At 40.7% G+C, this 27,434-nt stretch overlaps 1 protein-coding gene across 2 annotated transcripts in view; it reads right to left on the bottom strand.

Moving 5' to 3' along the window:
• Positions 1-9,111, bottom strand: part of PRRC1 (proline rich coiled-coil 1) — a 54,942-nt gene extending 45,831 nt beyond the window's left edge. For both annotated transcript variants that reach the window (XR_011471220.1, XM_070412572.1), the window contains exons 1-4: positions 8,989-9,111; positions 3,222-3,374; positions 2,400-2,789; positions 15-175 (exon numbers count right to left, since the gene is read on the bottom strand). Coding sequence is in view for 1 of the 2 variants with exons in the window: in XM_070412572.1 (XP_070268673.1) it covers positions 15-175; positions 2,400-2,789; positions 3,222-3,354 (684 nt within the window). In the remaining variant the exon portion in view is untranslated. The remainder of the gene's footprint in view (positions 1-14; positions 176-2,399; positions 2,790-3,221; positions 3,375-8,988) is intronic.
• Between the last annotated feature and the right edge of the window lie 18,323 nt (positions 9,112-27,434).

The following is a 27,434-nucleotide window of genomic DNA, read 5'->3' as shown; positions in this document are numbered from 1 at the left end:
GTAAATAAGCTCACCTTGATAAAACCCCAGAGTCCACTCGCAGATGCTTCATCCTGATCTCTAACAATTCTAGGATCTTCTTGTTCCTCTGGAAAAGTAATGGCTGACGTGGTTTCAGTTCCCGGGGCCAGAGGTGTCAAACTGGCTTGCTGAGTAATGGGGGCTGGCAAAATACCTAGTTAATGGCAAAAATGTTTAATATATGTAATTTATTCCATAAACCATTTCCTATAAAAAGAAGATACAATATATGAGATGAGCAATTTAAAACAGCTTAAATAATGTATCTGTATACCCAGGCATTTCAAGATTGAGTTAGGAACTCAAAGAATCACCTAAAACTATTTTATAAAATACAAATGAAACAAAATTCCAAAAAATAAATTTCTTTTTTTTCATATGCTTACACCAATTGTCCGGGAAATGTACAAATAAAATAAGCAAAAAGTACTTCAGCCCTAACCGGTTTGGCTCAGTGAATAGAGCGTCGGCCTGCAGACTGAAAGGTCCCAGGTTTGATTCCGGTCAAGGGCATGTACCTTGGTTGCGGGCACATCCCCAGTAGGGGGTGTGCGGGAGGCAGCTGGTCGATGTTTCTCTCTCATCGATGTTTCTAACTCTCTATCCCTCTCCCTTCCTCTCTGTAAAAAATCAATAAAATATATTAAAAAAAAAAAAAAAAAGTACTTCACGCTCTGGACAGTGTGCTCAGTGGTTAGAGTGCCAGCCTGTGCACAGACGGATCACAGGTTGGATTCCTGGTCAAAGGCACATACCTGGGTTTCAGGTTCACTCACCACTCTCGGTTAGGGGCATATGGGAGGGCAACCAGCTGATGTGTCTCTCTCACATCCATGTTTCTCTCTCTCACTCTCTCCCCCTCCCTCCCTTCCACTCTCTATGAAAAGAAATGGAAAAAATATCCTCAGGTGAGGATTAACAAGAAAAAAAAAAGTACTTCACATTTACTCTATTTAGCACTTGGATGTGGTCAATTATAGTTCTAATCTGTTTAGTGCATAATAATCACTGGTGTAAGCACCCAAGCCCATCACATAAAAGCACATAACAATTAGTACACATACTCTCTATACCAGTGATGGCGAACCTTTTGAGCTCGGCGTGTCAGCATTTTGAAAAACCCTAACTTAACTCTGGTGCCGTGTCACATATAGAAATTTTTTGATATTTGCAACCATAGTAAAACAAAGATTTATATTTTCGATATTTATTTTATATATTTAAATGCCATTTTTAAAAAAGAAAAATCAAAAAAATGAGTTCACGTGTCAGAGGTGACAAGGATGAAGTTTTAATATTGGTTTCTAACAACCATTCCAGAGAGGCCAATAGAAGGTATAGCTGACCTAGAAAAGGAAATGACCCAATACCACCAATTTACAGCCCACAGAAGCTTTTATTTGGTTTTAAATTTTTACCAGGCTAACTAAAACTACTCCCTGGACTATTCAGTCCTGATAATTTTTTAAGTAAAGTTTTAAAAAATTCTCAAATTTCACCTTGATGTTTCTCAATAAGTGCACAAAATATTAGGGCAAAATTTTGGAATTTTGTCTGACAGTCCATATACTAATCATGTACTACTAAGTTTTACAACACATAAAAATCATATACTAAGTTACATCAGCTTTATTTTAATAATTTAAATAGCAAAAACATGAGAAGAGGAAACTCTGAAAGTCCAAGAAATGAGTTTAAAACATTAATGCAGAGAAACTGGAACCCTTATACATGGCTGGTAAGAGAGTTGCTTTGGAAAACAGTCTGGTGATTTTTAATGTCAGCAATTCCATGCCTACGTACATATCCAAGATAAATGAAAATATGTCCACACAAAAACCTGTACACAAATGTTCATAGAAGAGGTATTCATAATAGCCAAAAAAGTAGAAACAACCACCAATGAATTAAATAAACAAAATATGGCATATCCATTCAATGGCATATTACCCAGCCATAAAAAGGAATGAAGTATTGACATATGCTACATGGATGAACCTTGAAAATATGCCAAGTGAAAAAGCCAGTTACAAAAGGCTGCATATAAGAAGATTCCATTTACATAAAATGTCCAAAATAGGCAAATTCAGAGACAGAAAGTAGATTAGTGGTTGCCTAGGGCACTGAGGATTTGGAAGGAAGTAGGGAGTGACTTCGAATAGTTACGCAGTTTCTTTTTGGAGTGATTAACAGGTTCTAAAATTGTGGTCACAGTTGCATAATTCTGTAAATACATTAACTAATGAATTACACACTTTAAATGTGAGAATTATATGGTATGCAAATGATATATTATTATTTGAAAAACAAAACATTATTTGAAAAACAAAACATTAGCTATAACCACTTATTTCAAAGTGTGAGTAAGAGAGAATTACCTGTTACTGGAGGTGCAGAAAATGACGGCATCAGGGGTGTCTGGGGAGCTCTTCCTGCATGTCCCCTTGTAATGTCATACGCTGATCCGACAGAAAATCCTGATGTAGGAGGACCCAGAGGGGGCGCAGATGGAAGAGTACTTGGGGCAGAAGTTGAAGTTGGGAAGGGGGATAAAGGAGGATTACTAAAGGCAGCCGCAGTTGGTGGAGACACAGGAGGTGGTATAGCAGTAACAAGTGGCGGAGCAGAAGGAACTGGTGAAGGAGGCACAAAAGGCAATGATGCTGAAGGCCTCACAGGAGGAAGGGATGGCTGAGGGGTAGAGGATGCGTGTGGTGGCAGGGACTGCACAGAAGATACATTTGGAGAAGAAAAAGAACTGGTTGCAGCTAGGAAAAGGGGAAGAGGAAAAAAAAGACAAAATTGGAAACACTTTCACTTAGTTTTCATGACTTTCTTCTTGCAAAATGTTTAAATATAACAGACCACATCCCATGATTTAAAAAATGTATATTTTAAAATATACAACAAATATGACTTCCAACTCCAAAAAAAACTTATTAAAATAAGTTTTAATATATGCATTTTTTAAATTGACACAGAAAAGAGAAGTCTCGTCATTATCCTTAAAACACACTGTATGCGGGGACCCTTTTCCCCCTCCCTATGTGGGAGTCCATTCTGTGGAATTCTTGCCCTCTCCCCAACGTGGGAGTCTGTACTTATTCTTGAATAAAACTCCATCTTTGCTATACCAAAAAAAAAACCCAAAAAATAAAAAACAAACAAAAAAACACTATATGCTAGACAACTCCATGTACCTAAAGGAACAGGGGTGGAACACATCGCAGCAGAAGCAGCAGTAGCAGCAGCAGCAGCAGCAGCCAGTCCTGCTGCAGAATTTGGTGGAGGAGTTCCAGGTGGTGTTGTCTCTATTCCACTCTCTTCCATCATTTTTCTTCAATTATGATATACTGTAAAATTATAAAAATGTAATAAGTATTACACAGTAGTCAAAGCATATTTTTAAAGCTTGTATAGTTAGAGAATAATTTTAAAGAATAATCTTTCGGATGGGTGTTTCAGGCTTCTTAGGATATATTCCTAGAAGTGGGATCACTGGGTCAAACAGCAATTCCATTTTTAATTTTTTGAGGAAACTCCACAGTTTTCCCCTAGTTGTACTAGTCTGCATTCCCACCAACAGTGTACTAGGGTTCCCTGTTCTCCACATCCTTGCCAGCACGTGTTGTTTGTTGATTTATCTGTAGTACTTTCAACAACAAAGATAATAATAAATAATAAAGAAATATACCAAAAACAAAAGAATAATCATTAAGAGACAGATGTCTTTATGTTTACAATGCCACTTATTTCCAGATGAAGGGTCTGTCAAAATTCCTAAAAAAAAACAAACCAGTCTGGAATAATGTTAAATAGGCAATCTGTGACATACTTATTACTGGGAAATAATTTCATGTTAACTATATAATTCATCATTATGATTTTATGTTAACTATAATTACTCATCCAATAATTTCAAACAGTAAATTACTAATTTACTTTCTGCCACACGCATGTATTTTATTTTATTTATTTTAAATATATTTTTTTATTGATTTCAGAGAGGGAGAGGGAAACGGAGATAAAAACATCAATGATGGGAGAGAATCATTGATCAGCTGCCTCCTGCACACCCCACACTGGGGACAGAGCTGGCAACTCAGGCATGTGTCCTTGGCCGACATCGAACCCGGGACCCTTCAGTCTGCAGGCCGACACTCTATCCACTGAGTCAAATCAGCTAGGGCGATGCATTTTAGATTTATATCTGGGTTCCAGTCACTATTACATTTAAAATAAAAATCAGTATTTTTGAAACACTTCTTCTCTCCCAATAAAGCATTGTATGTGGGCTACTCCCATTAACACTGAAAAATAATAATAAAATATGCTCAATTCTCGGTTTTCCTCACATTAATGGCTAAATGATATGTCAGCGTTTTAGAAAAGTTAATTATAGCAAAAATGCCACTAGATACCAGAATCCTAACAGACGATAATGATGACAAAATATGGAAAAATTCCTTTATAAATTACAAAATTTCAAGCCTGTCTCCAGCATAAATTCAAAACTTCTAAATACACCAAATTTGTTTTTTATGTTTTTACTCATTTATCCTTCAGTGAAGGTCGACTACTTGGGAAGCATTGTACTGGTGCCTCTGGAAAAACAATGGATGCAAAAACAGGATACTTACAGTCCAGGAGATAATCAACGAGTAATACCAATGTACAAAGAACTGTAGCCTGAGGTGTGTGCTCTGGGTGTGAGAACAGTTTTGTATGACAGGAATGATTTTGACCTGAAGGTCAGGAAAGAGTCCCCCAAAATTCTGAAGAATATGCAGAATTTAATTAAGATAAAAAAGTGAATGTATAGGAAGTATAAAGGCCCTGACAAGGTAGAGGAAACAAGAAACATTAAGAAATCCCATTGGCACAAAACAGAAAAGAATGAAAGCTGGAGACATAGGCTCAGGCCTATTATAAGGCTCAGGCCATGTTGAGCCTTATAAGTCAGGTTAAGGAATTGGGTTGTTTTTCTTAATATTTTAAAGAATTAATTAGTAAGTGTTTCATTTTGTTAAAAATGTTTTTTTAAATTGATTTTTAGAGGGAGAGGGATAGATAAAAACATCGATGAGAGAGGAACATCCATCGATCAGCTATGTCCTGCATCCTCCCTTCTGGGGATTGAGCCCGCAATCCCGGCATGTGTCCTGACTGGGAATCAAACTGTGATCTCCTCGCTGAGCCACACCAACTGGGCAGGAATTTTTTTTAAGGACAGAAAATCACTATAGGGCATTTAAGCTGGATGTGACATTGTTGTCTTTTGTTTTAACATTTTGAAGAAATTTTAAATTCACAAGAAGATGCAAAAATAGAACAGAGCTCATGAGTACCCTTAACCCAGCTCCTCCCAATAATAGCATCCTATATAATAAAAGACTAATATGCAAATCAACCAAATGGCAGAATGACCGAATGCTATGATGCACACTGACCACCAGGGGGCAGGAGCTTAACACAGGAGCTTCCCCCTGGTAGTCAGTGAGCTCCCACAAGGGGAGTGCCACTCAGCCAGAAGCCCTGATCTGGGTCACAACTAGCAAGCACAGTGGCAGTGGCGGGAGCCTCTCCCACCTCCTCGGCAGTGCTAAGGATGTCCAACATCCCCCAAGGGATTCTCAACTGCAAGAGGGCACAGGCCGTGCTGAAGGACCTCCCCCCCCCCCCCCGGGGCACAAATTTTGTGCACTGGACCTCTAGTCTTATATAATCTAGTACAATGATAAAACCTAGGAAATTAGCGTTGGTACAATACTAGTAATCAAACCATAGACCTTATTTGGATTTCACCTGTTTTTATATTTGTGCGCGTGTGTGAGTATAGTTATATGAAGTTGCATCATAACCACCATTACAATCAGGATACAGAACTATTCTGACACCCCCGGGAAACCCCTTGGTCACATCCTGTCATATGCTTCCACCAAGCATAAGTCCTGGCAAAAAATTTTCTCTAACGTTTTCTCATTTTGTAAATGTTACATCAATAGAATCACATGCAGCATATAACCTTTTGAGATTGGCTTTTTTTCACTCAACATAATGCCCTTGAAACCCATCAAGTTGCTGGGTGTATCAATAGTTAGTTCTTTTCTTACTGCTGAATAGTGCTCCATTTTATAGATGTACTAGTTTTATCCATTTATCTCCTGAAAAACATTTAGACTGATTCCAGAGTTTGACAATTCATATTTGTGCTGAGAAGATTCTTTTGATGACAGTATACAAACTGGGCCACAGGACAGTCAGAGTAAATGCTGAGAGACCATTAAGAAGGATACAGAAGTAGTTCAAGTAGGAAGTAATAACACCCTAGATACCTAGGGAGGTGGGGAAGAAGGTGCTTCTGACACTTTGGTTGTCAGAACTAGAAAGGTACTACTGGAATCTGGTAGATAAAGGCTGGGGTACTGCTAAAAATCCTACCACACACAGGGCAGGCCCCGAAAGAAAAAATTACTTGGCCCCAAATAGTAATGCCAAAGTTGAAAAACTTTGGCCTCGCCCTAACCGGTTTGGCTCAGTGGGTAGAGCGTCGGCCTGCGGACTGAAAGGTCCCAGGTTCGATTCCGGCCAAGAGCATGTACCATGGTTGCGGGCACATCCCCAGTAGGAGGTGTGCAGGAGGCAGCTGATCGATGTTCCTCTCTCATCGATGTTTCTAACTCTCTATCCCTCTCCCTTCTGCTCTATGAAAAATAAATAAAATATATTAAAAAGAAAAAAAACTTTGGCCTATACTAAAGTGGTGATAGTGGAGCTAGAGAAGAGTTGATTTAAGGAATGTTTAGGTGGTGATAGACGGGATATGGGTCAATGACTGGTGAGACACTTGACTTGCACAACTGGACAGAGATGAGTATCATTCACATAGGCAACAATGGAAGAGGTACTTGCTTGATATCTTTCCGGGGTTAGGGTTGTGTAGTGTTTATATTGGGCATGCTGAATTTAAGTCCCTTGAAACACCCAAGGAAAGACAATGACTTGGTTTGTAGCTTAGAAACCGCAAGCGTGGGTTCCTTTATTTTACCTAGTCTCCAAAGTCATGTTCTGAGATGACTAAGAGAATACCAAGTGAAAAGAGAATACGATCCAACCAGTCATTGAAGAAGAGCCAGGCAGAAGACAAGTGTACAGAGAAGAACACGAGATGACCAGAAAGATAGGAAGAAAACCAGGAAGACTGTGGTGTCCAACAGCCAGTGTGTTCCAAGGTAGAAACAGGCAACAGTATTAAAATCTGCAGAAACAAAGAGGAGGGCATCTAAAACTTCAATGGATTTGTTAAACTGGAGATGATGTAGTGAGAGCTATTTCCATGGAAGGAATGGGGTAGATGTCCATCTGAATTTGGACTGAGGAGTGGAAGGCAAATATGCATGATCTCTTCCCAAAGCTATCTCTTCTTCATCTTCCCATTTTTCTATTAGTCATTCATGTCCTAATACAGACACTACTGAATCCTTACAATGGCTAGTGGAAGTCACACTTAAAGATGACCCTCATCCCCAACATTAACAAATGTGTTGGCAAAAGAACTTGCCGAATGAATGCAATCCGTAGTATGGAATAATTAGTCCATTTATTTCAGCCTTTAAAAAGCTTTACTCTTTGAGAATTGGCTTAATGAGAATATTGGGTAAATTTTGTATACATAAATGTAATACTAAAGAAAAGCTATCGTGGTAAAATAACAGTGAAGCCCTAACCGATTTTGCTCAGTGGATAGAGCATCAGCCTGCAGACTTAAGGGTCCCAGGTTCGATTCCAGTCAAGGGCATGTAGTACCTTGGTTGCAGGCACATCCCCAGTAGGGAGTGTGCAGGAGGCAGCTGATCGATGTTTCTCTCTCATCGATGTTTCTAACTCTCTATCCCTCTCCCTTCCTCTCTGTAAAAAATCAATAAAATATGTTTTTTAAAAAATAACAGTGAAGTGTCAGAGTGGTTAAAGGTTTTAGTGCTCAAGCCTGGGCACAAAAAGGAATATTTATGTATCAACGTTAAAGTGGATGGCTACTTATAAGGATACCAAAAAAAAAATCAATGGAATAATGGAGCTTTGATAACCGTAAAAGCAATTACTGTTGATGTATTACAGGTGCAAAAGCTGGTCTCTATTACCAACGAGTGAGCGCCTGAGCAGGGTCTGGGTTTTCCGTCTTTGCACTCGCAGCTCTGATCCCCAAATAAACTTCCATCAATGTTCACTGAATTAAACAGTGGCTGACATTAGGAAGCCTGGAATGCCCAAATGTGCCATTTCACAGAACTGTACATGGCGTCTCTGAAGACTACTTTGAATGACAAAAACTCTCTTGGATATAAACTCTGCCAATTTGGGATACAGGCTCCCCTGCAACGTTGCCTGCTGGAGGTCCCGAGAACTAACAAAGAGCAGAGTACAAAAGCCCCCTGGAGCGCAAGGCACTGACCCGGGAACCTACGAGAAAATAAGCTACTTCCTTCCCACTGCGGGTCCGGTGTGTTGACCCAGCCAAGGCGGGAGCGGCCGAAATCCTGCTAATCGGAGGCAGCGGCCTCCCCACAGGCTCTGCCACGTCTCCAGGCCCCGCAGGGCTGGGCTAAGGTCAGCGGGTGCCCGCCGGTGTCTCCCCCGACGCCCGAGCGCAGGAAGGTGGAGCCCCAAGGCCAGGGGCGCCGGCCTCGGCACCTGGACGAGGGCGAAGCGCCGGAACGAGACCCCCGAGGCGCACCCACGGCAGCACCGCAGCTCGCGGCGATGCGCACCGGCGCCCGGACTGCATCCGGCGGGCTCCACAGCCCGCGCCGGGGAGGAAAGGCCGCGGGGCTCCGCTCCGGGAAGAGCCCAGCCTCCCGGGGGGCCAGCAGCCCGCCCACCTCGCAGGGACAGCAACGCCCGCCGGCACCCTCCCCCGGGGCTGCCGCCGCCCGCATGCACCCGCTTTGTTCCCAGGCTGACGCTCACCTGGGGCCCGAGGAGTGTCTGCGTGGCAGCCGGAAAGCGGGGGACAGGGAGCTCAGGGAGTTAGACTACGGTTCGCAGGAGACCAGGAGGAGGCACAGAGGAGTCGCACCGCGCGTCCCCGCCTCCAAGATGGCCCCTGCGGCTGCCACGTCGGCACGCCGCCCGGCCCCGCCCCCGGCCCGGCTCCCGGCCCCGCCCCCGGCCCCGCCCCCTCCTACTCGCAGGGAACCCGCCCCCGGCCCGCGTTAAACCTGTCGGAGGACCTGGGTCCGAAGGTCCTGCCCTCCTGGGCTTGGCGCTGCCTTACTCCAGAGCCTTCTCCAGTCGAACTGTCCTCCTATCCCCTGTGCAACCCAACCCTTACCACCAGGAGTGTCCTGTGCCGGGGCCCCCACAGGGATGGGGATGAGCCAGCCAAGGTCATCGAGCTCAGTCCCCACCTCCAGGAAGGGTCGAAACAGGGAACTTACCCCATGTATTTTCAAAGATTCCCAGATAACAGCAATTGCGTCAGGAGAGAGTGGGGTGGGGACAGGTAGCAGTTACTGTACTGATTTTTCCTCCCTAGTACATGCATTACTTTTTTTTTTTTTAAATGAAAACTAAAGACAAAGATTATCAACAGAAGTCCAAAATCAAGAGTCAGGAGGGCCAATCTGAAGGCTCTAGACCCAGCGGTTCTCAACCTGTGGGTGGCGACCCCTTTGGCGGTCGAACGACCCTTTCACAGGGGTCGCCTAAGACCATCCTGCATATCAGATATTTACATTACGATTCATAACAGTAGCAACATTACAGTTATGAAGTAGCAACGAAAATAATTTTATGGTTGGGTCACCACATGAAGAACTGTATTTAAAGGGCCAGAAGGTTGAGAGCCACTGTGAGAGAATCCTTTCTTGCCAATCCTTTTTTAACCTCATAAGTTCCACTTAAAACAGTACCAGAAACAGTCGATGCTCAATAATGTAGCACATTAAATAAATTGATGACTGGAATACAGTGGAGAAAATAAGGAATTGGAAGTCAGAAGTCCTGGTTGGGTCTGGAACCACCCTACTGCCAGTTTGCAGTTTTGTGCCTTGCACAGGTCACTCAGTCTCTATATACCGATTTGTAAAATGGGAATAATATTATCTGCCATTTCTCAGGCAAGTATGAATCAAATAAAATAAGGCATGTGAAAGCACTTTTTAAATTGCCTAGTGTTAAACACATGGAAAATTGTTTCTATGGTTCCCAAATTCCATCAGGAATCCATTCATAGATTTAACATTAATTTATCTCTTGAACTTGACAGTTTTAAGCATTCTGAAATACTTCACAGAAAAGTTAATACTATTTAACTATGTCCTGTCTTCAGATCTCACTTTGCAACTACCATGGATTGTTCCCTTGGTGGTGACGCTTATCCTATCCACTGAGAATGTGTGTAGGTGGCTATCTAGGTTACTCTCCAGAAAGTGCTGTTTGGGGTGGTGCTGAAAATATTACCATCTCCATCCTCTTTGGTTAACACCCTTAATAACGAAAAGGTCTATTGGTTTCTTCATTCAACAAATATTTATTAGTGGCTGCAGTATGCTGAGCATTGGGTACCAGAAATGCAGCAATGAACAAGACAGACAGGTCCTAACACTTAAGGAGATTTTGTTAGTGGCAAGAAAGGAATATTGGGGACTAACTATGGCTGTGGAAAATATTGATCATGGTCTTTTAACCATGACGGCCTTGTGTTGGTTAAAGAAAGGACATTCTGACCTGGCTGGGAGTTGTACGCCCTCGGAACCTGGGAGTCAACCTTGGAGTGCAGTCCATTCTCATGGAAAGATTAACACCCTTTTTGCCCAAACAATGGAGTCCCACCGCAGCCCCCTACTTCCCAATGCCTATCGTCCAATTTCCCTGTGTAATCTTTGTTCTACCCTATATAAGCAGCTGGCTTATGGGGAGCGGCAGAGCAGATTTTTGTGGATGACCTGCCGCTCTCTCATACCGCCGGCAGTATTGGAATAAACAGTCCTTTCCTGAATCTCCGAGTGCATATGGTTTGTCGCTTCCCGCCAACCTGATTTCTGCCATAACAGTTTCATTCTCATAAGAGAGAGAAGGAGGGTCTAAGAACAGGAAAATAAGCGAAGCAAATACTGTTTGTGATGAGCACTTTGAAGATGGTGTGATATACAGGAATGGGGTAAGCCACTTTGTATTAGATGAATGTGAATGGCTTCTCTGAGGAAGTGGGAGTTGAGCAGGCCTGCAAAGAAGCCAGCCTGCGGTTATTTGGACAGAAAGAACAGAACACGCAAAGCCCTGAGGGAGAGCGCTTGACACATTTGCAGAACAGTGAGGAAACTGGGAGTGAGAAAATGGTGAGAAATGAGGTCAGAGAGAGAGCACAGCCAGATAAGATCCAGCCTTATGGGCCATGGCAAGGTCTTTGGGTTATATTCTGAGAGAAATGAAAAGTAGGTGGAAGGTTCTAAGCAGAGGACTGACAAGATTTGACTTCTTTTTCAAATCACACTCTCATTGCAGTATGACTTGAAGAGGTGCGAGGATTAAAGCCTGATGGCCAGCAATGAGATGATGGAGGCTTGGAGTAGCTGCCGGGGCAGGAGGAGGGGTGCATGGTCTGGGACATATTTTGAAGGTTGAGCTGATGATTTACTGATGAGTGGGATGTGGACTGTATTATTTTCCTAACACTGCCTAAAAGAATACCATAACTCTATGGCTAAAAAAAACAAAAACAACGGAAATGTATTCTCACAGATTTAGGGGCCAGAAGTCCAAAATCAAGGGTCAGGAGGGCCGATCTAAAGGCTCTAGAGAGAATCCTTTCTTGCCAATTCTAGTTTCTGGTAGATCCTTGGCTTGTGCCTCTATAACTCTAACTGTTGCCTCTGTCTTCACCTGACCCTCACCCCTGTGTCTTGTGTCTTACATCTCCCTCTGCCTTTCTCTCATAAGAATACCTGTCATTGCATTTAGGGCCAACCCTAAATCCAAGTGATCTCAAGATCCTGGAGGAGCTAAACGCCATTTCCGAATAAGGTCACATTCACAAGTTCCAGGTGGATATATCTTTTGGGGGAGGGGGCACGGACTATTCTACCCACCAAATGGGGCATGAGAGACCAGAATCAACCAAATAAAATGATGGTTTTTTGAAGTTGTTAACCTTGAATTCCATTTATAATATTTTATGTTTTATTCACCACTTCTCAAAATTCCAAAAGAATTTTATGTGGCAGGTATTATTATTATTATTCCAATATTAGAAATCATTTTTTCTAACATTATTCCAAAGGAAATTAAGGCTCTGAAAATTCTGTGTAAACCTAGAGTGGGAACTCAGAATCCTTTAGCTGTACCCCGACTTCTCGCCTGCTTTTGGAGTTGCAAGGTAAGAAAATGTGTTAGATGGAAAGCAATAAAGGGCATCAATGGAAAAATTAAATTTTGAACAAAGAATGCTTTTTTTTTTTTTAGTTGTTGCTAACAGAACTTATCACATTTTTCCTTACAGGAAGCTTCTGATACATAATAGAGTTCATTTTTGAGCTATAATGAGAGAGACAATATGATAGTGGGATTTTGCTGTTACTGCACACAGGCAAACTATTTCCCACTTGAGTGGAGGGGTTTCTCTAGCTCATTTCAGAGTTAATAGATTTATTCTTAAATATTCCTAAGTAATCCATAAGCTTTCTAATATTCCTGTTAATAGTGAAGCATGTATTTTCAGGTGGAGAAGAGCAGGACTGAGATTTTGAGCATTTGCAGTGTAACCAGGAGTAGGGGCAAAAGCTGAATCTGGTTTGAGAGATGACGGCTCTGCTACAAGAACAGTCAGTGAGTTCTACAACCATAAGGGACACTCCAGCAGATGTGTGTAGCCAAGTAGAAATCAGGGCCCATCCCTACACCCAACCCACGCAATGAGGTTATTTTAAGTTCATTTAGCAAGTAGGAAGGGGGCGGAGGGTTGTACCAAATATTACATGGGACATACTTGTATTAAAGAATTGCTCATTGTTTATCTGGGGCCAGTGTGGCTCAGTAGAATTCAAATTTAGGAGCCAACAAGCTGTGACTTCATCTGAGAGGCAATGTAGTAAGGATTAGGACATAGAAATTGGTACCAGACAACCTGCATTTGAATTATGGCTCTAGCACCTGCTAACCGTGGGCATGTCATTTAAACTCATTGTGTCTTGATTTCTTCACTTATAAAATGAGAAGTTATACTCCTAGGTGCCTCATGTTTTTTACTTGAGGATTAAATGACTTAATATATGGGAAATGCTTGCAGCAGTGCCCAACATAGTATTCTTCATGTAGGTGTTAGCTCTTATTCTTTGACTTTTGAGTTATCTCAATATTCATCTGGCCATGACTGGTATAAACCAAAAAGACTTTTATTTAGGTGAGTCCAAGTTGTAATTTGTGAATCAAGATTTCATTTGCTTGTTTGTTTTCAATTAAAGAAAATTTACTTTAATTATAAATAGATGACTCTACCTCTTAATCTGCACAGGACACTTCCAATTTAGGGCTGTTGACCCAGCATAATTATTATTTTTTTAAATATATTTTTATTGATTTCAGAGGACAAGAGAGGAAGAAAGAGATAGAAACATCAATGACGAGAGAGAGTCACTGATTGGCTGACTCCTGCACACCCAACACTGGGGATCGAGCCTGCAACCAGAGTATGTGCCCTGAACAGGAATTGAACTGTGATCTCCTGGTTCATAGGTCAATGCTCAATCACTGAGCCATACCTGCTAGGCCCAGCATAATTATTAAAAGTACCCACCTTTTATTCTCAAAAGTGTTCCAGTTTGGACAATAAAATCTTAATTACAGAGACATTAAGAACTTCTTTTTGCACTTGTGAGTTATAGTGTGAAAATGTCAACCCCTGCCTCTAGCCTGCACACACACAATAGTTATTACCAGAGTCCATTTCCATTTGCTTTAAAGACTAACTCATCTTTCTAAAATATTTATTCATGAAAACATTCGATGGCTCCTCATTGCCTACATGGTAAAATCTTGAAAAAACTCAACTTACCCTTACTTTCTAGAAGACTCTTCTCCTCTTCCTGCATCTTCCTCCACACCCCCCAGGCACCCGCTGCAAGGCTGAAACCATGCGCCTGTGCTCCTCTCAGTCCTTTCCCTTTCTGCTAGTAGGTACTCCTCCTTTTTCAAGGACCAGATCAAAGCTTTCTTCCATCTTAAAACCTTTCCCATTGCAGGTTTGTTGGTTGTACATATCTATACTCCCCATTTATTTATCCTATATAATAAAGAGCTAATATGCTAATTAGAACAAACAGCAGAATGACCATCCGGACGACTTTCCAGATGAAGCGGGGGCTGTGAGGGCCGAGTCCCTTGCATGAATTTCATGCATTGGGCCTCTAGTATAACAATGAAAGCATATGAAGCCAGGGCTGCAAGGGCCGAGCCCCTTGCACAAATTTCGTGCATCAGGCCTCTAGTTTGTTTATAAGTTTCTTGATAATATTTTGGTTTTTAAACTATGTTTTTATTGATTTTTAGATAGAAAAGAAGGGAGAGCTCTGAGAGAGACAGAAACATGGTTTATCTCCTACACACCCACTACTGGGGATTGAGCCTGAAACTCAGGCATGTGCTCTGACCAGGAATCAAACCTTGGACTTCTTGGTCCATGGGATGATGTTCAATCCACTGAGCCACACCAGCCAGGCAATACTTTGTTTTTTGAAACCCATGACATTCAAATTCTTAAATATCTTGATTATTTTTAAATTGACTTGAATTTCTAAGAAGACTCATGTGTAGTACAGACATTGCAAAAAGTCCTTATAATCAGCCTTTTCCCTGCTACAGATGGTTTTACTAAAAATAACCTGCAGAAGACAGAACAAATACGTTTCTTTTGGAAATTTTGAAATTTTACTTTGAATAAGGAATCATGCAACTAAAATTAGTTGTGCAGCCAAGGAAATACTGTTAATACACAATAACATATTATATAGGATTCTAAATTTTTTCTAGACTTTTGTGTTTTTACAAAGTTAAAAGTTTGCATAACTTCAACCAATAGCCTCCCAATGCATCAGAACTCCTAAATATTTATACCTGTCAAAGTGTTCCTCAAGTTTTTGAATTCACAGAATTTCCCTATGAATTTTACATCATAGTTTAGAAAAGGAAACAACACAATTATTTTTACATGCACCTCTATTTTCAAGTAATGTTCAAAGTTGTATTCATTCTATGTCGGGGGTCTCCCTTCTCCGTGTCCAGCACGGAGAGAGAGAGAGACCTGAACCGGTTCTATTAAGTTGGAGGCGCTTTTGGGATTAGAGAGAAATGAAAAGACAGACACAAAAATAGAATAAAAGCTAGGGCCGGGTGTGGCCTCTGCCCACTGATGGAGGGACAGATACAGAGAGCCAGCACCGCAAGTAGACTTATTAAATACTTGAATAACAGGAAATTACATCACATCTAGGTGGGCCTTGAGTTCCTGGCAACATCATGAGATCCATCCCCTTAACACTGGGTGGGAAGGTCAAACTGAGTGGCGTCCTGGTCTGTTGACCAGGTCCGCCCCCAGGGCATGGCCTGAGTTTCAGCCAACATATTTAAAGATGCCCGAGTGTTTTGCCAGCAGCCCTCAACACATTCTTTTGGCAATTCAGCATTTCTCTAAGGCTCAGAAGTAAAATGTTGGGAAGACAGCCTAAGAGATGAATGGGTCCAATTCACATAATCACATGTCAGCCTAATTGCATGTAAACAGCCATCTGGTGTCCTCCCACTTGTCTCATAGAACTACTTCTGCGCAGGTCAATAGGGTAAAATGGGCAACACACCAGATTAGAAATCTAGTCCTACTGCCGCTAATTAACAATGCTGCCCTGGGATCACTGTATTGGAGCTTCCTTTTCCTCCCCTGACAACTGAAGAAGAGCTAAGTGATTTCTGTAGTGGATGTTAATCATGGTTAGCTCCCTCACAAGACAAGAAAAGAAGCTGATAAGTAGTTATCAACATAGGTGAAAAGTCCTAGGTGAAATGTTAGAAAATGGAATTGAGGAGTTGATGAGGATGACGATGATATTCACGGTGATTAAGTAGGTTTCCTGCCCCCCTCCCCAATTTCAGAAAAATTTGCTCATGATTTAATGTTTCAAATTTGATAATATCAATCAATAGATAAGGGAAACAGCATCTGTTAAAGTTCAAATCTTATTTCTGAAAACTCTTGGTAAATTAGAAATAGAGGGAATCTTTAACCCGATAAAGGACATCTATGAAATAACATAGCAAATATAACACTTAATTGTGAGATATTAGAGGCATTTCATGTAAACTTATAACAATGTAAAAAAAGAGATAAAAGTTTTACATAGAACGAAGAAGCAAGACTATTCTTATTTGCAGTAAACATTCTTGTATATATGTCCCACACATAATCCTTGCATCTCTTTCCCAGGCTTCTAGTAATCGCCCTCCAGTCCATAACTTTACACATCTATCCTAGTGATTTCCACATTTATATGTCCTACCATACTTCTCTCCTAAGCTCCACAGCCATTCAATAGCTTTACTTTGGTGTCTGATCAGGGGGCTAATTAAAACTCTTGATGTTTCAAAAACACACACAAAACAATGTGCCCTACTTTCACTGTTTCCATTAAGTAAATGGCAGCTTCGCTTTTCCGGTTGCTCAGGTAAAAAACACCTTGGATCAAAGTTGACATCAACAGTGATGAGTCATGTTGACAGAATCTGCCCTTGAGATGATGTGATGAAGATGGCACTTGACCTCTGTGGTCTTCCTCAGGTGTAATCATGGAAATGGAGCAATCTACAGCATATCTGACCAGTATTCCTCAAAGCTGTCAAAACGAAGGCCTGAGAAACTGTCTCAGCCAATGGGAGCTGAAGGTGACCTGACAACTAGTCATGTGGTGTGGAAATAAAGACCGCCTACATGAGAATGAGGAAAGGCTCTTTAGTCAGGGCCTGCAAGGGAGTCAGCCACCATCACTGCATCTGGCAGAGACTCCAAGGCTGGCAGAGGAGTGGAAAGCTTTCTAGTGGGAAATGAAGAGGTTTCAGGTTGCCTGATTAGAGGCTGTGGACAGGGCTGACTAGAAGTGGGCACTCTACGTGATTGCTTGGGGGTGCATATTTGGCTTTCTTCAGTTAGACCTAAATTGGAACGGGGGTGGGGGGGGAGCAGCATATGAAAACTGTCAGCTATTAATTAAGTCCTGGCTTTTGGGGGCTGATTGCTACAGAGGTTGCTGTTTGGGTTCCAAGGCAGGTTGCTATATATTATGGGTCAGAGTTCTGAATTAAAATATGGGCTTTAGTTAATAATTATATAGCAATATTGGTTTATTAACTGTAGGAAATGTACCATTGTGAATATAAGATGTTAATAAGAGAGGCAACTGGGTATGAGATATGAGGACTCTACTATCTTCTTGAGTTCTCTGTGAATAAAAAACTTCTAAAAAATAAAGTTCATTTAAAAAACAACAACAACCTTTGAGATGTCCTCGGCTCCTTACTTTCTCTGACCCTCCACCTGCAATCCTTTAGCAAATCCTTAGTATTTGACCCCACCCTCCCTGCTCTACTGTTATCATCTTGGCCCTGACTTTATCATCTCTCACTTGGAAGTCTTCACTAGCTTCCTAAGGGCCCACCTGCTTGCACTCCTGCCTCTAACATACTTTCTCACAGAGCTTTCCCGTGGCCTCAGGTGCACAGGACCCTCCCCTGGGACCCTCTGCCCTTATTTCCCTCACCCCACTTCCTTCCTCCACCACGCTGGCCTCCACGCTGTTTCTCAGGTGCACCCTGCCCACTCGCACTTTGGACCCTTTGTACTTGCTCCCTCTTCCTGAACACTGATTTGCTTCCTCGTGTCACTTCACTCCCAGAAAGTCCTTCCCTAAACACCCTGCTTTATGTTTCTTTTTAAATGTTTCTTCATAACACTTAGCACTTCTGAACATTACCATATATCTATTTGTTTACTGTTCATCGCACACTGTGCATATAAATGTCCATGAGCTCAAGGACAACTGTTTTGTTCACCACTACATCCCCAGTATTAGTTCCAAGTACTCAGTAGGCACTCAATCAACATTTAAGTGAATGAATAAGTAAATGAATGGATTGGGGGTCAGCATGCTAATGCTGCAGAGTGCTCTTATCATTCTTTTCAAACAGCTCATAATTTCAATTCCATCAAATCAAAACTATTTTTTGCAGAGACAATTCGGTTCTTCATTTCCTTTCTATTCATCAAATGTATTTTACTTAGTGAGTCCATTTGACTGGGCCTCAGAAATGTGATCTGAAATGGAAGTTAAGATTCCTTACATAGTTTGCATAGGCATATGCATTGCCTGTGGCTTAATTTTCTACAGGTGACAACACCTGTAAACATTTTGAGATATTCACCCAACCAATGTTTATTGACCGACGCACTGTGCTAGAAGCCATGGACCAGAAATAACACAAATGAATTCCCGCCCTAACAAACGATCGCAGTCGAGAGGAAAGCTATTGCACCCACAGCACAAAAATCCAAGAAAGAAAATTTGGGGTCTTTTGACAAGTTCACACAACAGGATAGGGGAGAACACAAACCACGCGTCATAACCACACAGAGCTGTGTGAAAAACACGTTTCCTTTTCATGCAGCTATTGGGGTGGGAGGAACTGCCGCTGGCAACCAGGAAACGGATCTGTGAGTGGATCTGTTCACGCACCATTGCTTTTATGGAGCAGGCTGTCCCCTTCTGAGACTCTCCTCCCCTGAATCCATGATGCTGAACTATCCTCTTCTCCTACTCCTTCCTGACCACTTCCGTCTGACAGAATTTACTTTTTTTTAGTTTTCCTGTCTCCTTATTCGAACATTGCCTATTTCACATGGAGATCATGCCCTGGAGTCATTTAACAAGGGTTTAACTACTGTCAGATTTTATGCCTGCTGTCCCCAGACACACTATGAGAGCCAACACTGGGACTCATCTCACATTCCTCCTAGTCACAAAGACAGGAACTAGCTTGTAGCCGACAAATCTTCACCTTCTGGCTCGCAAGACTCACTGCGTATCACCCACCATTGCCCCCACTGCCGCCATCTTTCTGCATGCCCCATCCGCCCCTCTACATTAGATGGAAAGGGTTTAAACTCTTGGCATATTGTTTTTAAAGACTGCCAATGCTATTGTACCTTCCCTATTTATAGACAAGAGAAGGAATCTACCCTTAGACCCTCAGTTCTGTATGACTCGCTCTAATCCTTCTCCAAAGCTTGAGTTCCAGTTTCTAACAACCTAGAAAGCTCACCATCTTCTCAATTTCAATCAGGTAAGAGATAAAACCATCACCTTTCCATAAAACTAGTTTCATATGTTGCCTTTTCAATTTCATTAATATTATCACTTTTATCCAGTAATCAGAAAAAGTATTTGACAGCTCTCCCTTTTTCACCAACCATATTCATCAAGACCCCAAATTTGCTAAGCTGTCTATTGCCTTGTGGACCATGGTAAAGCTCCGCGGAAAAGCACCTTAGAGGCAGGAGTGGAAGCAGGTGGGCCCTCAGGAAGGATTCCAAGTGAGAGGTGAGGAAATCCAGCCAAGGTGGTAGCAGCCACACAGAGGAGCTGTGGCCCCTGGAGTCAGCAGTTTCCTCTTTTCAGAGCCTGGAGTCTATAAGCACAGCCCGCTCTTGCTTAGCAAACATACACTCAGACTTTTATTTCAGATGCTATACTTTTCAAAAGTTTGATTTTATGTTTTTTTCAAAGGTAATATGCGGACTTGTACACAACTCAAAGGTACAGAAAAGTGTGTAGTGACAACTTGTCTCATAAGCCTGTCCCCCTCCTCAGAGACAACTACAGCTCTGCATCTCACAAGTATATATACAGGTTCTTTCCGTGTGTTTTTCGCACAACTGGAAATACACCAGATATACTATATTATAGCTTAGTGCTTGGTGCATGTGTAAAATACTGCATGCATGCAACACACACACATACAAACACACACACACACACACACACACACACACACACTCACACTGGAGCTCAACCATATGACTATATTTATGCCACTGCATTTAAAAAGACCTACATGTGCTTCCACTGAATGCACTGGATTGCCAATAATTTCTTTAACTTTTACTAATTCCTGAACATTTAGTTCATTCCAACCTTTTGTTAATACCCACAGCAATGCTATACTGATTTTACTTAGATGCCATTTTACACACGAACAAGCATATCTGTAGACTAAAGTAGAGTTACTTGATCAAATGGGATGTCTTTGGAATTTTAATAGATAATGCAAAATTGCTCTCAATGAGGATGTATCAATTTATACTCTCAGCAGTGACGTATAAGGCCTGCTTCTCTATTTCCTTTCCAAATACAGTTTCTTACCAAATATTTGAATCTTTGTTGACTTACAGGTAGAAAATATATCTTTGCATTTATGTTATGAAGATTGAGCATTTTATGTAAAAGCCATAAACTTACTTAGTGTGAGTCCATATGTTTGTATTTGTTTGGATGTGATCTCTATCTTAAATTACATTATTGATTTTTAAACAGTCTATAGGAAGTCTTTATACAATAAAAAATGAGAACCTGGCTGGGTGTGACTCAGTGGTTGAGTGTCAACCCAGAAACCAGGTCACTGGTTTGATTCCAAGTCAGGGCATATGCCTGAGCTGCAGTTCGATCCCCAGTGGGGGGAATGTAAAAGGCAGATGATTCTCTCTCATCATTGATGTTTCTATCTCTCTCTCTCTCTCCCTCCCTCTCTGAAATCAATAAAAATATATTAAAAAAAAATAAATGACACCTATATGTGTAGTACATATTGCAAATACTTTGCCTTCTTTGTAATTTTGATTTTGATTTTGTGTATGTGTGTGTATGTGTGATTTGCCATGCAGAGAGGCAAATTTATTAGATCTTTATAATCATTTGTTCAATATTAAAATAGAACTCAGCTGGCATTTTTATTGAGGTCCTATTATATAAATAGATTGCATTAGAGAACTGAGAGAACTGACATGTTTATTATGCAATATCTTTTTATCCAAAACTTTTTATGTGCCCTTATGGCATTTAATTATTTGAAAATATAGACCTTAAATATTTATTCATAAGTTTTTCTTAGGTATTTTATTTTTTCTTGCCATTGTCAATAGTCTTTTCTTCTATTGCATTTTATTATTGTTTATATATAGGAAGATTATTTCACTGTATTAATTTTATAACCAGTCTCCTTACTGAATTGGCTTGTTGCCAAAAGCAAATGAATTGATTTGCTTTTCTTTACCCATCCTTTACAATATTTACACTTATTTATTTTTATAATATAAATTTCTTAACTTGAGTAAGGTTTTATTTGTGTCCTAAAATATGGCCAGTTAACTCCAATGTTTTATGGGTACATTAAATGATTGTCAAGTTATGCAAAGCAAATATACCTATTACTTACATTATTTATGTATTCCACTGACAAACATTTCTTATTTACTTGCTATGCCATGAACTGAGATATAGAATTAAAATATTCTGTAACTAATGTATCTTATTTTCCCTTGTGTTTCCTGTAATTTTTGCTTTAATTATGTAGATACAAGGTTATTTGATTCATAGGTATCCATAATTATGAGATCATCAGAGTGGATTATACCTTTTATCATTTACTTCACATTTGTCTGACACACATTTACTCATCCTTTAATTTTTATGAGTTATTTTATCTTAGATGTATCTCTTGAATTTGAAAATATAATTAAGTTTTGCTTTGTGATTCACTTTGAGATGATTTTTTTTCTTCCACTGAGGCATTATCAACTTACTTTATTTATATGACATGTATTTTTAGTTTTCATCTAATGTATTTCATATTATGTTTTCTGTTACATTGATTTTTTATTTTCTACAATCTTTCATTACATTATCTATAATGTTTTGTGTGTGTGTGCATTGTCTGGTAATCTAGAGAGTTTATATTTTTATTCTAATGATTAACCTTATAATTGTTACTTTATGAAATATATTTGATCCTCTATATAGCATCTATTGACTCCCTACAGTGATAATGATGAAACTAGTATATGCTCATGGCCTTTCCTAACTGCTACCAATTCATTGTAGTTGATTATATATTTTTGGTAGTATCTACCTTTATATGTTTAAATCAGACACCTGTGTTACTTGATTTATTGGCTGAATATGGTTCCCAAGAGCCTTCCTCATCTTCCAGTCTGTATCTCCAAACTGAAACCCTTACATCTAAGCTAAGAGGCAAAATCAGCATCTAGAACAAGCCAGAAACCAAGTTCCTGCAGCAGACAATCTGAGGAAAACAAATGCAAAAACTAGCAGATGCGGGAAATTCTGAGATCTTATAGTTTCAGAAGTCTGGGGAAAGAAGAACAAGGAGGCATTGTGGGAAAGCAGTGCTTTTCAATTAAAGTCAGAGAAGCAAAGTAAAATAGACTTTTATTTTGAGAATAGTCATTAAAATGGAGTGCTCTGTGGAGTTTGTAAAGTTCATGTCTGAACGTGGGGTTTTGTCTCCTACGATCCAAAAAAGAGAGGTTGCTTCTTGCTGCAAAGCTCAATATTGAACTTGAAGATGAAGAGGTAATGTGGCTTTGCTTCTTTGCAATGCCAAAGGTTGGTCTCCTTATTAGATCATTGCTTGCATCTGCCACTCTACTTTTGATTTGCAATTCCCTAACGACATATGATGATAAACATCTTTTTATATGCTTATTCTCTATCTGTATATCTTTGGTGATATGTCTGTTCCAATCTTTGTGCAAATATTTAATCAGATTGTTTTCTCATTCTTGAATTTAGGAGTTACATTTGAAGATGTCATGTGTGTCTTTCAAAGAATTGTTCCATTCATCTGGGTTATCAAGATTGTGGGCATATAATTGTTCCTAATATTCCTTTATCATCCTTTTAATATTTATGAGGTTGTGGTGATGGTCTATTTTATTTCTGATATTAGTAATTCGTGTCTCTCTTTAATTCTTAGTTGGCCTTGGTAGAAGTTTATAATATTATTGATCTTTTCAAAGAACCAGCTTTTGGTTTCATTGATTTCTGTTCTGATTTTTATTATGTTCATTTAGTTAAAAATATTTTAAATTATCTCAAGATTTCTTTGGCCCATGTGTTACATAGAAGTGTGTTGAATAATCTCAAGCATTGGGGATTTTCCAGCTTTCTTTTTGCTATTAATTTCTATTTCCATTTCACTGTGATCTGAGAGTATACTTTTTATGATTTGTATTCCTTTAAATTTGTTAAGTTGTGTTTCATGGTCCACAATGTGGTCTATCTTGGTAAATGTTCCAGATGAACTTGAGAAAAAAATGTGTATTCTGCTGTTGAAGTATTCTATAAATGTACATTAGATTCAGTTGATTGATGGTGCTGTTCAGTTCAACTAGTTTTTTATTGAAAAATTAAATTCATTTGTTAATAAAATGTATGCAAGTAAATAAACAATCTAAAAGAATTTAGAAACATAAGTGTTGTTTAATAATAAGTATTTGTCAATATATACATATTGAGAAGACGTTCATCTCTTGTCATAAGTAGGTTTGTTACATTTTCTTCTGGTGCTGTCTAAATTCTAAGAATCTAATCTAATAAAAGACAAAATGCAAATTGACCATACCTTTGCTATGCCTTAAGCCACGCCCACCAGCCAATCAGAGTGACTATATGCAAATTAACCCAAACAAGATGGTGGCCAGCAGCTACAGAGCTGAAGCGAGCAGGAGGCTTGGTTGCTCCAGTGATGGAGGAAGCCAAGCTTCCCAGCCGGCTCTGAGCTCCACTGAAGGCAACAACGTTTCAATTATAGAAGGTAAATAAATCCCAGAATAAAAAAAAGAAAAAAGAAAAAAAGGAAAGGCTGGGAGCTTCCATCACCAGGGGTCTTGGCCAGCCTGAAAACAGCCCTCAGCCCCTCACCCAGACTGGCCAGGCAACCCAGTGGGGACACCCACCCGAAAGGGTGTGTGGCCAGCCTGAAAACAGCCATCAGCCCCTCACCCAGACTGGCCAGGCACCCCAGCGGGACCCCCACCCTGATCCGGGACACCCTTCAGGACAAACCAGCCGGCCCCCACCCATGCACCAGGCCTCTATCCTATATAATAAAAGGGTAATATGCAAATTGACCCTAACAGCAGAAAGACTGGGAATGACTGGTCATTATGACACACACTGACCACCAGGGGGTAGACGCTCAATGCAGGAGCTGCCCACTGGTGGTCAGTGCACTCCCACAGGGGGAGCTCTGCTCAGCCACAAGCCAGGCTGACGGCTGCCAGTACAGCGGTGGTGGTGGGAGCCTCTCCCGCCTCCTCAGCAGCACTAAGGATGTCAGACTGCAGCTTAGGCCTGCTCCCCACTGGCAAGTGGACATCCCCCGAGGGCTCCCAGGCTGCCAGAGGGATGTCTGATTGCCAGCTTAGGCCCAATCCCCTGGGGAGCAGGCCTAAGCCAGCAGGTGGTCATCCCCCGAGGGGTCCCAGACTGCAAGAGGGCACAGGCTGGGCTGAGGGGACCCCCCCCCCCCCCCGAGTGCACAAATTTTTGTGCACCAGGCCTTTAGTTAAACCATAAAACTCATAGAATAAAACACAGGCAGTAAAGACTTTGACATCACTCTTAGCATTTTTGTTGGATATATCTTCTCAGCCAAGGGAAGAAAAAAAAGCAACCAACAAATGAAATTACATTAAACTAAAAAGTTTTTGCATAGCAAAGAAAACCATCAACAAAACAAAGAGACCAGCTACTAATGAGAGAAGATATTTGCCAAAGATACATAAGGAACTCATACAACTTAGCACACAAAAAAACAATTCAATAAAAAATGTGGCTCAGTGGTTGAACATAAACCCATGAACCAGGAGATCATGGTTTGATTCCTGTTCAGGACACATGCCCGGGTTGCGGGCTTGATCCCCAGTGGGAGCATGCAGGAGGTAGCCAATCAATGATTCTCTCTCACATCGATGTTTCTATCTTTCTCTACCTGTCCCCTCCTCTCTGAAATCAATAAAAACATATTTCAAATATAAATAAAGTAAAAATGGGCAGAGAATCTAAATAGACATTTCTCCAAAAAGTATATACAGATGGCCAATCCTATATAATAAAAGCCCAGCAACTGAATGGCAGAACGACCAGAACTGTGGGAAGCCACCGCTTGCCAATACTGTCAGTACACCAAGGAACACGGAAGGCCGATGGACCTTGGGCGTTAGCAGGGCTGATGCTAAGCACTGAGTGTTGAGATAGTGGTGGCTCAAGGCAATTCCCTAACCTGACAATCCCTTTACCATTTACCAAACTTTACCTTTGATATGCCTGTATGCATTGCTAAAGGGCAAATGTGTATTCAAGTAAATAAAAAGTGGATCAGCCAGAGGTCAGTGTGCTCTTCACGAAAGAGACACCCCCGGTCCCCAATGTCTTCTAAATTCATATTTCTTGTATAGCATTTTCATTTGTGCGTCGGCCCCTCCTTCAGATCCTGAACCCCGCAGCAAAGGTCGTGGCACAGAACGACCAGTCAACCAATGCAGGGGCTGCCCCCTGGTGGTCAGGGCACTCCCCCAGTTGAGCACTGCTTGGCTGACCGGGATGAACAGCTGCTACCGCAGTGGAAGCAGCCGCTCAGAGGGTGGGTCCACAGCCGCTGACCGGGATGTAAGGGAGATGAGCAGCGCTCCCATGGCGGGCCCATCCCTTCAGGCCACGCCCCACACCAGTGCATGAATCCCATGCACTGGGCCTCTAGTAGACATATAAAGAGATACTCATTATCACTAATCATCAGGGAAAAGCTAATCAAAACCACAATGAGATATTGCCTCACACCTGTCAGAATGGCTATCATTAGTAAATCAACAAATGTTGGCAAGGATATGGAGAAAAGGGAACCCTTGTGCACTGTTGGTGGGTTAATTAGTGTAGTCACTACGGAGAAGAGTATTGAAGTTTCTCAAAAAATTAGAAATATTACTACCATATGGCCCAGCAATTCCACTTCTGGGTATTTATCTGAAGAAATCCAAAATTCAAATTTGAAAAGATATACGTACTCCTATGTTAATGCAGTATTATTTACAGCAGCCAAGATATGGAAGTGTCCATTGATAGATGAGTGAATAAAGAAAACGTGGTACATATATGCAGTGGAATATTAGCCATAAAAAAATGTTACCATTTACAACAGCATGGATGGACCTAGAGGGTATTATGTTAAGTGAAATAAGTTAGAGAAAGACAATTACCAAATGATTTCACTTACATGTGGAATCTAAAAAACAAAATATACACAACTGAAACACATAGATACAGGGAACAAACTGATGGTTGTCAGAGGGGTGGAGGGTGGAGGATGGGTAAAAAGGCAAACAGATTAAGAAATACAAATTGCCAGTTTTAAAAATAGCCACGGGGATGTGAAGTACAGTTTAGGGAATATTCAATCTGCATGGTGTCATATGGCCAATGGGTACTAGATTATTGGGGTGATCACTTTGTAAGCTATTTAAATGTCTAATCAATATGTTGTACACCTGAGCCCTAGCGGTTTGCCTCAGTGGATAGAGCGTTGGCCTGCAGACTGAAGGGTCCCAGGTTCAATTCTGTCAAGGGTACATATCTTGGTTGCATGCACGAGGCAACTGATCCATGTGTCTCTCTCACATCGATGTTCCTCTCTGTCTCTCCCTCTCCCTCCACTCTCTCTAAAAAAACAATGGAAAAAATATTATCGGGTGAGGATTAACAAAAGAAAATGTTATACACCTGAAACTAACATAATATTGTATGACCACTGTAACTGGAAAACATTTTTTAATTACATGAAAATAAATTCTAAGAATGTAATAACTTAATCTCTTGGTTTGAAAGTATCTTTGTTTCATTTTGGCAAATACCCACTAGGGGGCGAGCAAATACCCTTATCAGTAAATAAGTGAAAAGAATAGGCTATTACCACGGCAACATTCAGGAATACGTCAGCTCTTTATCACTACCAATGCTCCACTTAAAGTGAAACAGCAATCTGAATAATTTCGAGAATTTTTAACATATTTGTGTGAGATTTATTACCTAACTGAAGTTGTCTTATTGTTTCTGGGAATTTTCTCTTTGGGCCAATAGAGGGAGCTCAAGGCTTAAATTTTTTTCTCTTTCTGTTTTCAGAACTTGATTGTATTGCTTTAAGACCTTGAATTTTCCTTTTGTTTTTTTTTTAAGATTAACTGAAATGCAGGAAATTTGCCTGCATATATCTACCTGGTTAAAGAAAATAAATTTCTTTTAAGGCAT

This window comes from Myotis yumanensis, unplaced genomic scaffold, assembly GCF_028538775.1.
Source record: "Myotis yumanensis isolate MYYU_CA2020_CCGP unplaced genomic scaffold, mMyoYum1.0.hap1 SCAF_4, whole genome shotgun sequence".
In the NCBI taxonomy this organism is placed as follows: domain Eukaryota; kingdom Metazoa; phylum Chordata; class Mammalia; order Chiroptera; family Vespertilionidae; genus Myotis; species Myotis yumanensis.
Note: the sequence above shows the minus strand (reverse complement) of the source record. Positions and strands in the feature narration are given on the sequence as shown.